Below are 16,770 nucleotides of genomic sequence, written 5' to 3'. Positions count from 1 at the left end.
AACATGAATTACAGAGCACTTGTCTGAGAGAGAGTGTAAGCACATAGGTACAATGTTCATGAACATTTTTTAAAAAATTTTAAATTACATTTTAGAACACAATGAAGACCGTTTGACACCCAGTTTGCACTGACATTGTTGCCATGGCCAAGATACTAAACGGTTACAGTGTCTGTAATAATACATATTACAGTTACTAATAGTTCTATATAGGTAGAAATAACGTGTGACAGTTTAGCTGAGGTGTTCATGTACCTGTTTAAATATGTAATGGCAACATCTATGGATCTGTGAGGATTCCTGCTAGTCTGGGGTGCAGCTGTGGTAGGTGGGTAGGTAGATACTATAGATAGATACTATAGATAGATAGATAGATACTATAGATAGATACTATAGATAGATAGATAGATACTATAGATAGATACTATAGATAGATACTATAGATAGATAGATAGATACTATAGATAGATACTATAGATAGATAGATATATACTATAGATAGATACTATAGATCGATAGATACTATAGATAGATACTATAGATAGATAGATACTATAGATAGATAGATACTATAGATACTATAGATAGATAGATAGATAAATACTATAGATAGATACTATAGATAGATAGATACTATAGATAGATAGATACTATAGATACTATAGATAGATAGATAGATAGATAGATACTATAGATAGATACTATAGATAGATAGATACTATAGATAGATACTATAGATAGATATATACTATAGATAGATACTATAGATATATAGATAGATAAATACTATAGATAGATACTATAGATAAATACTATAGATAGATACTATAGATAGATACTATAGATAGATACTATAGATAGATACTATAGATAGATACTATAGATAGATAGATACTATAGATAGATAGATACTATAGATAGATAGATAGGTAGATAGATACTATAGATAGATACTATAGATAGATAGATAGATACTATAGATACTATAGATAGATAGGTAGATAGATACTATAGATAGATAGATACTATAGATACTATAGATAGATAGGTAGATAGATACTATAGATAGATACTATAGATAGATAGATACTATAGATAGATAGATACTATAGATAGATAGATACTATAGATAGATAGATACTATAGATAGATACTATAGATAGATAGATAGATAAATACTATAGATAGATACTATAGATAGATAGATACTATAGATAGATAGATACTATAGATAGATACTATAGATAGATACTATAGATAGATAGATACTATAGATAGATACTATAGATAGATACTATAGATAGATAGATAGATAAATACTATAGATAGATACTATAGATAGATAGATACTATAGATAGATAGATACTATAGATAGATACTATAGATAGATACTATAGATAGATAGATAGATAAATACTATAGATAGATACTATAGATAGATAGATACTATAGATAGATAAATACTATAGATAGATACTATAGATAGATAGATACTATAGATAGATAAATACTATAGATAGATACTATAGATAGATAAATACTATAGATAGATACTATAGATAGATAGATACTATAGATAGATAAATACTATAGATATATACTATAGATAGATAAATACTATAGATAGATACTATAGATAGATACTATAGATAGATAGATAGATACTATAGATAGATACTATAGATAGATACTATAGATAGATAGACACTATAGATAGATACTATAGATAGATACTATAGATAGATACTATAGATAGATAGATAGATAAATACTATAGATAGATACTATAGATAGATACTATAGATAGATACTATAGATAGATACTATAGATAGATAGATACTATAGATAGATACTATAGATAGATACTATAGATAGATAGATAGATAGATACTATAGATAGATACTATAGATATATACTATAGATAGATAGATACTATAGATAGATAGATACTATAGATAGATACTATAGATAGATAGATAGATAGATAAATACTATAGATAGATACTATAGATAAATACTATAGATAGATACTATAGATAGATACTATAGATAGATACTATAGATAGATAGATACTATAGATAGATAGATACTATAGATAGATAGATAGGTAGATAGATACTATAGATAGATACTATAGATAGATAGATAGATACTATAGATACTATAGATAGATAGGTAGATAGATACTATAGATAGATAGATACTATAGATACTATAGATAGATAGGTAGATAGATACTATAGATAGATACTATAGATAGATAGATACTATAGATAGATACTATAGATAGATACTATAGATAGATAGATAGATACTATAGATAGATAGATACTATAGATAGATACTATAGATAGATACTATAGATAGATACTATAGATAGATACTATAGATAGATAGATACTATAGATAGATACTATAGATAGATACTATAGATAGATACTATAGATAGATAGATAGATAAATACTATAGATAGATACTATAGATAGATAGATACTATAGATAGATAGATACTATAGATAGATACTATAGATAGATACTATAGATAGATAGATAGATAAATACTATAGATAGATACTATAGATAGATAGATACTATAGATAAATACTATAGATAGATACTATAGATAGATAAATACTATAGATAGATACTATAGATAGATAGATACTATAGATAGATAAATACTATAGATAGATACTATAGATAGATAGATACTATAGATAGATAAATACTATAGATAGATAGATACTATAGATAGATAGATACTATAGATAGATAGATACTATAGATAGATAAATACTATAGATAGATAGATACTATAGATAGATAAATACTATAGATAGATAGATACTATAGATAGATAAATACTATAGATAGATACTATAGATAGATAGATACTATAGATAGATACTATAGATAGATAAATACTATAGATAGATAGATACTATAGATAGATAAATACTATAGATAAATACTATAGATAGATAGATACTATAGATAGATACTATAGATAGATAGATACTATAGATAGATACTATAGATAGATATATACTATAGATAGATACTATAGATAGATAGATACTATAGATAGATAGATACTATAGATAGATAGATACTATAGATAGATACTATAGATAGATAGATACTATAGATAGATAGATACTATAGATAGATACTATAGATAGATAGATACTATAGATAGATACTATAGATAGATACTATAGATAGATAGATACTATAGATAGATACTATAGATATATACTATAGATAGATACTATAGATAGATAGATACTATAGATAGATAGATACTATAGATAGATACTATAGATAGATAGATACTATAGATAGATACTATAGATAGATACTAAAGATAGATAGATACTATAGATAGATAGATAGATACTATAGATAGATAGATACTAAAGATAGATAGATACTATAGATAGATACTATAGATAGATAGATAGATACTATAGATAGATAGATACTATAGATAGATAGATAGATACTATAGATAGATACTATAGATAGATACTATAGATAGATAGATACTATAGATAGATACTATAGATAGATAGATACTATAGATAGATAGATACTATAGATAGATAGATAGATACTATAGATAGATACTATAGATAGATACTATAGATAGATAAATACTATAGATAGATAGATACTATAGATAGATAAATACTATAGATAAATACTATAGATAGATAGATACTATAGATAGATAGATACTATAGATAGATAGATACTATAGATAGATAAATACTATAGATAGATACTATAGATAGATAGATACTATAGATAGATAAATACTATAGATAGATACTATAGATAGATAGATACTATAGATAGATAAATACTATAGATAGATACTATAGATAGATAAATACTATAGATAGATACTATAGATAGATACTATAGATAGATAGATACTATAGATAGATACTATAGATAGATACTATAGATAGATAGATACTATAGATAGATAGATACTATAGATAGATAGACACTATAGATAGATACTATAGATAGATACTATAGATAGATACTATAGATAGATACTATAGATAGATAGATAGATAAATACTATAGATAGATACTATAGATAGATACTATAGATAGATACTATAGATAGATACTATAGATAGATAGATACTATAGATAGATAGATACTATAGATAGATACTATAGATAGATACTATAGATAGATACTATAGATAGATACTATAGATATATACTATAGATAGATAGATACTATAGATAGATAGATACTATAGATAGATACTATAGATAGATAGATAGATAGATAAATACTATAGATAGATACTATAGATAGATACTATAGATAGATAGATAGATACTATAGATAGATAGATAGATAAATACTATAGATAGATACTATAGATAGATACTATAGATAGATAGATACTATAGATAGATACTATAGATAGATAGATACTATAGATAGATACTATAGATAGATACTATAGATAGATAGATACTATAGATAGATAGATACTATAGATAGATAGATACTATAGATAGATAGATACTATAGATAGATAGATACTATAGATAGATAGATAGATAGATACTATAGATAGATAGATACTATAGATAGATAGATACTATAGATAGATAGATACTATAGATAGATAGATATATACTATAGATAGATACTATAGATAGATAGATACTATAGATAGATAGATAGATAGATACTATAGATAGATAGATACTATAGATAGATAGATACTATAGATAGATAGATACTATAGATAGATAGATATATACTATAGATAGATACTATAGATACTATAGATAGATACTATAGATAGATACTATAGATACTATAGATAGATACTATAGATACTATAGATAGATACTATAGATAGATACTATAGATACTATAGATAGATACTATAGATACTATAGATAGATACTATAGATAGATAGATACTATAGATAGATAGATACTATAGATATATAGATACTATAGATACTATAGATAGATAGGTAGATAGATACTATAGATAAATACTATAGATAGATACTATAGATAGATACTATAGATAGATACTATAGATAGATACTATAGATAGATAGATAGATAGATACTATAGATAGATAGATACTATAGATACTATAGATAGATAGATACTATAGATACTATAGATAGATAGATACTATAGATAGATAGATACTATAGATATATACTATAGATAGATAGATACTATAGAAAGATAGATAGATACTATAGATAGATAGATACTATAGATAGATAGATACTATAGAAAGATAGATAGATACTATAGATAGATACTATAAATAGATAGATACTATAGATAGATATATACTATAAATAGATAGATACTATAGATAGATACTATAGATAGATACTATAGATAGATAGATACTATAGATAGATACTATAGATAGATACTATAGATAGATAGATACTATAAATAGATAGATACTATAGATAGATATATACTATAAATAGATAGATACTATAGATAGATACTATAGATAGATAGATACTATAGATAGATACTATAGATAGATACTAAAGATAGATACTAAAGATAGATAGATACTATAGATAGATAGATACTATAGATAGATAGATACTATAGATAGATAGATACTATAGATAGATACTATAGATAGATAGATAGATACTATAGATAGATAGATACTATAGATAGATAGATACTATAGATAGATAGATACTATAGATAGATACTATAGATAGATAGATACTATAGATAGATACTATAGATAGATACTAAAGATAGATAGATACTATAGATAGATAGATAGATACTATAGATAGATAGATACTAAAGATAGATAGATACTATAGATAGATACTATAGATAGATAGATAGATACTATAGATAGATAGATACTATAGATAGATAGATACTATAGATAGATACTATAGATAGATACTATAGATAGATAGATACTATAGATACTATAGATAGATACTATAGATAGATAGATACTATAGATACGATAGATAGATACTATAGATAGATAGATATCAGGACAGAGTACTAAAACAACCAATGGACCCACACTGTTTTGCTGCGGTGCAAAGCCATCTAACCACTGAGTGGCCCGGGTCTAGAGAAGTGTTGACTCAGTGCAATAATGTGGTTGGACTGGTTCTCTCCTGTACTCCGGGTCCTTTGGCCATTTTGACATGCCTTCTCTCTCTTTCCCTCCCTCTCTCTCTTTCTACCGCCTACGTTAAGTGGCTCAAAGCCAAGGTAAGTCCCGTTTGTCACATGACCCATCTTTCCGTAGTTCTGTTATTGCCAGGCTGTTCAACCCTTTTAAAATGTGTTCCTTTTCATTCCTTTTATTCCTTCTATTATTGGCCGAAACCAATCCATAGTACAAGCACGCCTAGTCCAACTGTTGCTATAGGCGTCCTTATCGGAGCCTTAGTAACAGATCTTATCATTTCAATATATCATGCTAGATATGTGTTGAATAGCTGTTCCTGTGTAGCTATCTAGTATAGCTACCTAGTATAACTCTCTAGTATAACTAGTATAACTATCTAGTATAACTCTCTAGTATAACTAGTATAACTCTCTAGTATAACTCCCCCTTAAAAGACCTAGATGCACTATTGTAAAGTGGCTGTTCCACTGGATGTCATAAGGTGAAAGCACCAATTTGTAAGTCGCTCTGGATAAGAGCGTCTGCTAAATGACTTAAATGTAATGTAAATGTAGTATAACTCTCTAGTATAACTAGTATAACTATCTAGTATAAGTAGTATAACTATCTAGTATAAGTAGTATAACTACCTAGTATAACTAGTATAACTATCTAGTATAACTCTCTAGTATAACTCTCTAGTATAACTAGTATAACTCTCTAGTATAACTAGTATAACTCTCTAGTATAACTAGTATAACTATCTAGTATAACTCTCTAGTATAACTCTCTAGTATAACTAGTATAACTCTCTAGTATAACTAGTATAACTCTCTAGTCTGTTGTATGGGCTTCCCAGATAAAATGATTATGCTTTTGAATATGTATAACCTCAAGTCCCTCCCTATAAAAATCCGATGTTAACTGTGGCGTGACCTTAGTTATTGGCTATGTTTATCTGCTTGTTTTACATGCTTGGTAGAACACCGTGTTTGTAACAAACACGTCACAATGATGAACAGAAACTCTCTTGGAATTTACTCCGGGGGTTTTCACCTGGTGGCACCTTGTGACTCAGTCCTGCTATCAATATGCTAATAAGCTAGAATGTCTCAGTAAAGATTGAAGTACACTGAATCTGGGAAGCCTGTCACATTTCTGTTGCCATAAAACTTAGCCTTCATGCTACCACTGTGTTAAATGTCTTACAGAGATGTCTTGATTTATTTTCTTACAACAGCAGCATGGAAACAATCAGCCAATCAGAGGAGGAGGGGGAGGAGGAACACTATCGAGGACCAATCCGCCGACACAGAAACCTCCTAGCCCGCCTCCCATGACAGGTACCATGTCAGGGCGTGGAACTCTGGGGTAAGATGGCCTCCTTATTTAATAAACAAGGGATGACAATTTTGTAGTCAACATGTTACAAGGCAGAGTAGAGGCACAGCTATTTGGGGAGTTTGGAATAGTAGCCGGTGCACATGGAAGTTAGTGCCATCCTGATCTTTGACATGGGTTCAGTCTCAAATTGCACCCTTTTCATTATGTTCGGGCACTTCTTTTGACAAGGACCAATGGGGTTCTAGTGAAAAGTAGTGCACTGTGTAGGGAATAGGGTGCCATTTGGAACTCGGTCACGGTTTTGATATAAAAGTTGCAATGCAACACTAATCAGACAGTAATTCTGGCCTTTAACACAGATAAAGCTCTATTTCAGTTAGCTGTCGTGGTCACTGCTGTGGAACGTCCAGCTGGATAGATTCTCCAGCACAGATTTTCACTGACTGTGAATGTATAGAGTGTTTTATTAAGTATTAAGTGTGTTGAGGACATGGTTGTAATAAGGTTACTAATGTTGTTAATATGATATATACAGTGTCTTCAGAATGTAATTCATACTCCTTGATTTATTCCACATTATGTTGTTATAGCCTGAATTCAAAAATGGAATTTAAAAAAAATAAAACATTTCTCTCCCATCTACACACGATACACTACAATGATGAAGTGAAAGCATGTTTGTTTTTTTTGTGCATATTTATTGAAAATTAATAAAACAGAACCATCTCAAGTATTCAGACCTTTTTGCTAGGACACTCCAACTTGAACTCCGGTTCGTTCTATTTCCTTTGATCATCCTTGAGATTTCATCACGACTTCACTGGAGTCCAATACCCCATAATGACATCACAATACCCCATAATGACATCACAATACCCCATAATGACATCACAATACCCCATAATGACAAAGCAAAAACATTTTTGCTCATTTTTTTTTTTTTAACTAAATGAAATATCACAGTTACATAAGGATTCAGACCTTTTACTCAGTACTTTGTTGAAACACTTTTGGCAGCGATTACAGCCCCGATTCTTCTTGGGGTTTGACGCTACATGCTTGGCATACCTGTATTTGGGGAGTTTCTCCCATTCTTCTCTGCAGATCATCTCAAGCTCTGTCAGGTTGGATGGGGAGCGTCGCTGCACAGCTATTTTCAGGTGTCTCCAGAGATGTTCGATTAGGTTCAAGTCCAGGCTCTGGCTGGGTCACTCAAGGACATTCAGAGACTTGTCCCGAAGCCAGTCCTGTGTTGTCTTGGCTGTGTGCTTAGGGTCGTTGTCCTGTTGGAAGGTGAACCTTCGCCCCCAGTCTGAGGTCCTGAGCGATCTGGAGCAGGTTTTCATCAAGGATCTCTCTGTACTTTTCTCCGTTCATCTTTCCCTCGACCCTGACTAGTCTCCCAGTCCCTGACACTGAACAGCATCCTCACAGCACAGTGCTGCCACCACCATGTTTCACCGTAGGGATGGTGCCAGGTTTCCTCCAGACGTGACGCTTGGCATTCAGGCCAAAGAGTTCAATATTGGTTTCATCAGACCAGAGAATCTTGTTTATCATGGTCTGAGAGACCTTTAAGTGCCTTTTGACAAACTCCAAGTGGGCTGTCATGTGGCTTTTACTGAGGAATGGCTTCCGTCTGGCCACTCTACCATAAATGCCTGATTGGTGGACCACAAGTTGTAGAAACATCTCAAGGATGGTCAATTGAAACAGGATGCACCTGAGCTCAATTTCGAGTCTCATAGCAAAGAGCTGAATACTTATGTAAATAAGGTATTTCTGGGTTTCTCATTCTAAAAACATGTTTTCACTTTGTTGTTATAGGGTATTGTGTGTAGATTGATGAGGAAAATGTTTTATTTAATGAATTTTATAATAAGGCTGTAACGTAACAACATGTGGATTATGTCAAGGGGTCTGAATAATTTCTAGAGTGTTAAAAGTTTCCAAGAGCACAGTGGGAAATGGAACTACCCAGACTCTGCCTAGAGCTGGCCTTCCGGCCAAACTGAGCAACCGGGCAGGAAAGATCTTGGTCAGGGAGGTGACCAAGAACCCAATGACCACTCTGACAGAACTACAGAGTTCCTGGGCTGAGATGGGAGAACCTGCCAGAAGGACAGCATTCTCTACAGCACTTCAACAATCTGAGATTTATGGGAGAGTGGCCAGACAGAAGCCACTCCTGAGAAAATGGCACATGAAAGCACTCCTGGAGTTTGCTAAAATGGCACATGAAAGATTACACAAGGAAAAAGATTCAGTGGTCTGATGAGACAAAAAAAATGGAACTGTTTGGCCTGAATGCAAAGCGCTATGTCTGGACAAAACCAGGCATAACTCATGACCCGTCTAACACCATCCCTACCGTGAATCATGGTGGTGGCAGCAGCATCATACTATGGGGAAGACTAGTAAGGATAGAGGGAACAATGAATGGAGCCACATAAAGGCAACTCCTTGACTAGGACCTGCATTAGTGCAAGCAACCTCAGAGAGAGGTTTATGTTCCAACAGGATAATGACCCCAAGCAACCTCAGAGAGAGGTTTATGTTCCAAGTCCTTGAGTGGCCCAGGAAAAGGACAAATTTGAATTCCATTGAAAATCTATGGGAAGACTTGAAGATTGCTGTTTATCGCCACTCCCCATCTAACTTAACAGAGCTTGAGAAAATCCGCAAGGAAGAATGGGAGAAAATCCCCAAATCCAGATGTGCATAGCTGATACAGACGACTCGAAGCCGATTCAGACGACTCGAAGCCGATTCAGACGACTCGAAGCCGATTCAGACGACTCGAAGCCGATTCAGACGACTCGAAGCCGATTCAGACGACTCGAAAGCTGTAATCACCACCAAAGGTGTTTCTGATTGGTGTAAATACTTACACTATGTAAATGAGATATTTCTTTATTTCATTTTCAATAATTTAGCAAACATTTCTAAAAAAACATGTTTTTGTTTTGTCCTTATGGGGTATTGTGTGTAGATGGGTAAGAGAAAAACTATATTTAATACATTTTTAATTCAGGCTGTAGCACAACAAAATGAGGAATAAGTCAAGGGGTATGAATAGTTTCCGAAGGCCCTGTATGTAACATGTACAAGTACATTGTGACGTCGGCTTCTACTACATTCCAACCTAACATCCGCGTTTTAGGAGATAACCTCCATTCGTGACTACGTACATTTTCTCCATTACTTTTCAATGAGGATTTTTTTTGTATTCATTGATCAATTTTTTTCTAAATTGAATGGACCTCTGACTCATTCTGATTCATTTTGAGTCCTTGTTCATTCTGATTCATTCTGATTCATTTTGAGTCCGAGTCGTTCTGAGTCGTTCTGAGTCGTTCTGAGTCGTTCTGAGTCGTTCTGAGTCGTTCTGAGTCGTTCTGAGTCGTTCTGAGTCGATTCTGGGTTAATTCTGAGTCAATTCTGGTTAATTCTGAGTCAATTCTGGTTAATTCTGAGTCAATTCTGGTTAATTCTGAGTCAATTCTGGTTAATTCTGAGTCAATTCTGGTTAATTCTGGGTCATTCTGGTTAATTCTGGGTCATTCTGATTAATTCTGGGTCATTCTGATTTATTCTGGTTAATTCTGGGTCGTTCAGGTTCATTCTGGTTCATTCTGAGTCATTCTGAGTCATTCTGATTAATTCTGAGTCATTCTGATTAATTCTGGGTCATTCTGATTAATTATGGGTCATTCTGGTTAATTCTGGGTCATTCTGGTTAATTCTGGGTCATTCTGATTCATTCTGGTTAATTCTGGGTCATTCAGGTTCATTCTGGTTCATTCTCCTCTTTATCTCCCTCTCTGTCTTCGGTTGACTTTAACAGACGCAGCATGCCCTGTAAAACTCTGGAGCCGGTGAAACCACCCACAGTGAAACCACCCACAGTGACACCACCCACAGTGCCAAACGACTATATGACCAGCCCTGCTCGACTAGGCAGCCAGCAGAGCCCCGGACGCACTGCATCTCTCAACCAGAGACAAAGAACCCACAGGTAATACACACACACACACACACACACGTACGCACACACACACGCGCACGCACGCAGGCACGCACACACACACACACGCATACGCACACGCACACGCGCACACACACACACACACACACACACACACACCATTGTGTCCTTGTAGTACCACGAGTGTCAACAGCTCTGAATGTTTCTCTCTCACAGCCTCTCTGAATTTGAGAAAAGCAACCCTCACAATTTGTATCCCACCTGACATTTCTAGTGTCTTCACTTTATCATGTTCAGGTGCTTTCACAGCTCCCCTCCCAACTACTGTCAATAACAACATTCAACTAACAAGGCCTGGGAGGATTCAGACATGTTCCTAAAGGCCTGCAGTGTAAAGTGTTTAAAACATTTTTTTTAAGTCCTCTGTATGTTTAGACCCCTGGCACGATCACTGAAATCCCTGAGTCAGAAAGTCACACTGCGAGAGCTGAGATATGAGTTGACCTGTTTAAAGGTCTTACTCACATCGGCTACGGAGAGCGTGATCACACAGTCGTCTTGAACAGTTGGTGTTCTCGTGCATGCTTCAGTGCTGCTTGCCTCGAAAGCGTGCATAGAAGTCATTTAGCTCGTCTGGTAGGCTCGTGTCACTGGGCAGCTCACGGCTGGGCTTCCCTTTTGAAGTCCGTAATAGTTTGCGAGCCCTGCCACATCCGACGAGCGTCGGAGCCGGTGTAGTAGGAATCACTCTTTCCCCTGTATTGACGCTTTGCCTGTTTGATGGTTCGTCGGAGGTCATAGCAGGATTTTTTATAAGCTTCCGGGTTAGAGTCCCGCTCCTTGAAAGTGGCAGATCCACCCTTTAGCTCAGTGCGGATGTTGCCTGTAATCCATGGCTTCTGGTTTGAGTATGTACGTACGGTCACTGTGGGGACAATTTCATCGATGCACTTATTTATGAAGCCGATGACTGAGGTGGTGTGCTTCTCAATGCCATCGGAGGAATCCCGGAACATATTCCTGTCTGCAAAACAGTCCTATAGCTTAGCATCCCCGTCATCTGACCACTTCCATATTGAGCGATTCACTGGTACTTCCTGCTTTAGTATTTGCTTGTAATCAGGAATCAGGAGGATAGAATTATGGTCAGATTTGCCAAATGGAGGGTGAGGGAGAGCTTTGTACGCATCTCTATGTGTGGAGTAAAGGTGCTCTAGAGTTGTTGTTTTTTTCTCCTCTGGTTGCACATTTAACATGCTGGTAGAAATGAGGTAAAACAGATTTCGGTTTATCGGCATTGAAGTCCTACGGCCACTAGGAGCGCCGCCCCGTTTGCGTGGTGGGAGAGTGCATCTTAAGCAGGTGCCCATGTTTGCCCTGTTCAGATGAGTAGATGTAGTACTGCATAGTACATTAGGAATCATCTTTTGATGTGGTTATAACATACTTTTAACCTCATGTGACATGTTATCACACATCTCTATAAGGCAGGAAAACATGATGTCCTACAAAATGTTTAGTAAAATGATGCTCAATTCAACACCACAAACTAAAAGCCATTTCTGCTGTTTTTCATCGTTGCTTCTCAATCAGCAATCCAATTATTGTCTTTGAAACCAGGTGATTTCACGCTCAATTAATATCAGTGACTTTCAGGGTTATGGAGTAACACATATCATACAGCCTTCTAGAGTGGGAGTTGTGCACCATGGCAGTACATTCGAAAAGCAGGATTCTTGTGTAATATCTCTCAACCAACGTGATATAGAGCACCCACTGTTGTTCTGTCATCCTCTATCTGACCTGGGAACTGTGTGTTCAGACCACTGTTGTTCTGTCATCCTCTATCTGACCTGGGAACTGTGTGTTCAGACCACTGTTGTTCTGTCATCCTCTATCTGACCTGGGAACTGTGTTTCAGACCACTGTTGTTCTGTCATCCTCTATCTGACCTGGGAACTGTGTGTTCAGACCACTGTTGTTCTGTCATCCTCTATCTGACCTGGGAACTGTGTGTTCAGACCACTGTTGTTCTGTCATCCTCTATCTGACCTGGGAACTGTGTGTTCAGACCACTGTTGTTCTGTCATCCTCTATCTGACCATCTCCAGAGATCAAATCATGATCAAACTTAATGTCAGACAACCACACACACACACACACACACACACACACACACACACACACAGCTCATCAGTCTCTGCCAACTCTACCTGCCTGAGTCCTGATTCAATAAGTGTGTGTGTGTGTGTGTGTGTGTGTTGTGGTCGTCTGACATTAAGTTTGATCATGATTTGATCTCTGGAGATGGTGTTTAGAGACGGGCGAGGGAGGAGGAGTGATAGAACTAGAGACGGGGTGAGGGAGGAGGAGTGATGGAACTAGAGACAGGGCGAGGGACGAGGAGGAGTGATGGAACTAGAGACGAGGCGAGGGAGGAGGAGTGATGGAACTAGAGGCGGGGCGAGGGAGGAGGAGTGATGGAACTAGAGGCGGGGCGAGGGAGGAGGAGTGATGGAACTAGAGGCGGGGCGAGGGAGGAGGAGTGATTGAACTAGAGGCGGGGCGAGGGAGGAGGAGTGATTGAACTAGAGGCGGGGCGAGGGAGGAGGAGTGATTGAACTAGAGACGGGGCGAGGGAGGAGGAGTGATGGAACTAGAGGTGGGGCGAGGGAGGAGGAGTGATGGAACTAGAGACGGGGCGAGGGAGGAGGAGTGATGGAACTAGAGGTGGGGCGAGGGAGGAGGAGTGATGGAACTAGAGACGGGGCGAGGGAGGAGGAGTGATGGAACTAGAGACTGGGAGAGGGAGGAGGAGTGATGGAACTAGAGACGGGGCGAGGGAAGATGAGTGATGGAACTAGAGACGGGAGGAGGAGTGATGGAACTAGAGACGGGGCGAGGGAGGAGGAGTGATGGAACTAGAGACGGGAGGAGGAGTGATGGAACTAGAGACGGGGCGAGGGAGGAGGAATGATGGAACTAGAGACGGGCGAGGGAGGGGGAGTGATGGAACTAGAGACGCGGCGAGGGAGGAGGAGTGATGGAACTAGAGACTGGCGAGGGAGGAGGAGTGATGGAACTAGAGAAGGGGCGAGGAAGAGGAGTGATGGAACTAGAGACGGGCGAGGGAGGAGGAGTAATGGAACTAGAACTAGGGAGACTGGGGCGGGGGGGAGGAGGAGTGATGGAACTGGAGACTGGGCGAGGGGAGGAGGAGTGATGGAACTAGAGACGGGGCGAGGGAGGAGGAGTGATGGAACTAGAGGCGGGCGGGGAGGAGGAGTGGGAACTAGGCGGGGCGAGGAGGAGGAGTGATGGAACTAGAGGGGCGAGGAGGAGGAGGAACTGATGGGAACTAGAGGCGGGGAACTAGGGGGGCGGAGGAGTGATTGAACTAGAGACGGGGCGAGGAGGAGGAGTGATTGAACTAGAGACGGGGCGAGGAGGAGGAGTGATGGAACTAGAGGTGGGGCGAGGGAGGAGGAGTGATGGAACTAGAGACTGGGAGAGGGAGGAGGAGTGATGGAACTAGAGACGGGGCGAGGGAAGATGAGTGATGGAACTAGAGACGGGAGGAGGAGTGATGGAACTAGAGACGGGGCGAGGGAGGAGGAGTGATGGAACTAGAGACGGGAGGAGGAGTGATGGAACTAGAGACGGGGCGAGGGAGGAGGAATGATGAAACTAGAGACGGGCGAGGGAGGGGGAGTGATGGAACTAGAGACGCGGCGAGGGAGGAGGAGTGATGGAACTAGAGACTGGCGAGGGAGGAGGAGTGATGGAACTAGAGACGGGGCGAGGGAAGAGGAGTGATGGAACTAGAGACGGGGCGAGGGAGGAGGAGTGATGGAACTAGAGACGGGGCGAGGGAGGAGGAGTGATGGAACAGGAGACTGGGCGAGGGAGGAGGAGTGATGGAACTGGAGACTGGGCGAGGGAGGAGGAGTGATGGAACTAGAGACGGGGCGAGGGAGGAGGAGTGATGGAACTAGAGACGGGGCGAGGGAGGAGGAGTGATGGAACTAGAGACGGGGCGAGGGAAGAGGAGTGATGGAACTAGAGATGGGGCGAGGGAGGAGGAGTGATGGAACTGGAGACGCGGCGAGGGAGGAGGAGTGATGGAACTAGAGACTGGCGAGGAGGAGGAGTGATGGAACTAGAGACGGGGCGAGGAAGAGGAGTGATGGAACTAGAGACGGGCGAGGGAGGAGGAGTGATGGAACTAGAGACGGGGCGAGGGGAGGAGTGATGGAACAGGAGACTGGGCGAGGAGGAGGAGTGATGGAACTGGAGACTGGGCGAGGGAGGAGGAGTGATGGAACTAGAGACGGGGCGAGGGAGGAGGAGTGTGGAAACTAGAGACGGGGCGAGGAGGAGGAGTGATGGAACTAGAGACGGGGCGAGGAAGAGGAGTGATGGAACTAGAGATGGGGCGAGGGAGGAGGAGTGATGGAACTGGAGACGGGGCGAGGGAGGAGGAGTGATGGAACTGGAGACGGGGCGAGGGAGGAGGAGTGATGGGGCGAGGGAGGAGGAGTGATGGAACTAGAGACGGGGCGAGGGAGGAGGAGTGATGGAACTAGAGACGGGGCGAGGGAGGAGGAGTGATGGAACTAGAGACGGGGCGAGGGAGGAAGAGTGATGGAACTAGAGATGGGGCGAGGGAGGAGGAGTGATGGAACTAGAGACAGGAGGAGGAGTGATAGAACTAGAGACGGGGAGAGGGAGGAGGAGTGATGGAACTAGAGACGGGGAGAGGGAGGAGGAGTGATGTAACTAGAGACGGGGCGAGGGACGAGGAGGAGTGATGTAACTAGAGACGGGGCGAGGGAGGAGGAGTGATGGAACTAGAGACGAGGCGAGGGAGGAGGAGTGATGGAACTAGAGACGGGGCGAGGGAGGAGGAGTGATGGAACTAGAGACGGGGCGAGGGAGGAGGAGTGATGGAACTAGAGACAGGAGGAGGAGTGATGTAACTAGAGACTGGGCGAGGGAGGAGGAGTGATAGAACTAGAGACGGGGAGAGGGAGGAGGAGTGATGTAACTAGAGACGGGGCGAGGGACGAGGAGGAGTGATGTAACTAGAGACGGGGAGAGGGAGGAGGAGTGATGGAACTAGAGACGGGGAGAGGGAGGAGGAGTGATGTAACTAGAGACGGGGCGAGGGACGAGGAGGAGTGATGTAACTAGAGACGGGGCGAGGGAGGAGGAGTGATGGAACTAGAGACGAGGCGAGGGAGGAGG

The 16,770-nt window shown here is 38.8% G+C and overlaps 1 protein-coding gene across 8 annotated transcripts in view; it reads left to right on the top strand.

Moving 5' to 3' along the window:
- The window catches only part of LOC115117884 (abl interactor 1-like), a 126,900-nt gene that overhangs the window by 73,185 nt on the left and 36,945 nt on the right, over nt 1-16,770 (top strand). For all 8 annotated transcript variants that reach the window (XM_065006892.1, XM_065006891.1, XM_065006888.1 and 5 more), the window contains exons 4-5: nt 7,432-7,562; nt 11,383-11,553. In XM_065006892.1, coding sequence (XP_064862964.1) covers nt 7,432-7,562; nt 11,383-11,553 — 302 coding nt within the window. The remainder of the gene's footprint in view (nt 1-7,431; nt 7,563-11,382; nt 11,554-16,770) is intronic.

Source organism: Oncorhynchus nerka, linkage group LG22 (genome assembly GCF_034236695.1).
Source record: "Oncorhynchus nerka isolate Pitt River linkage group LG22, Oner_Uvic_2.0, whole genome shotgun sequence".
Taxonomy (NCBI): domain Eukaryota; kingdom Metazoa; phylum Chordata; class Actinopteri; order Salmoniformes; family Salmonidae; genus Oncorhynchus; species Oncorhynchus nerka.
This window is presented reverse-complemented; position numbering and strand designations above follow the sequence as displayed.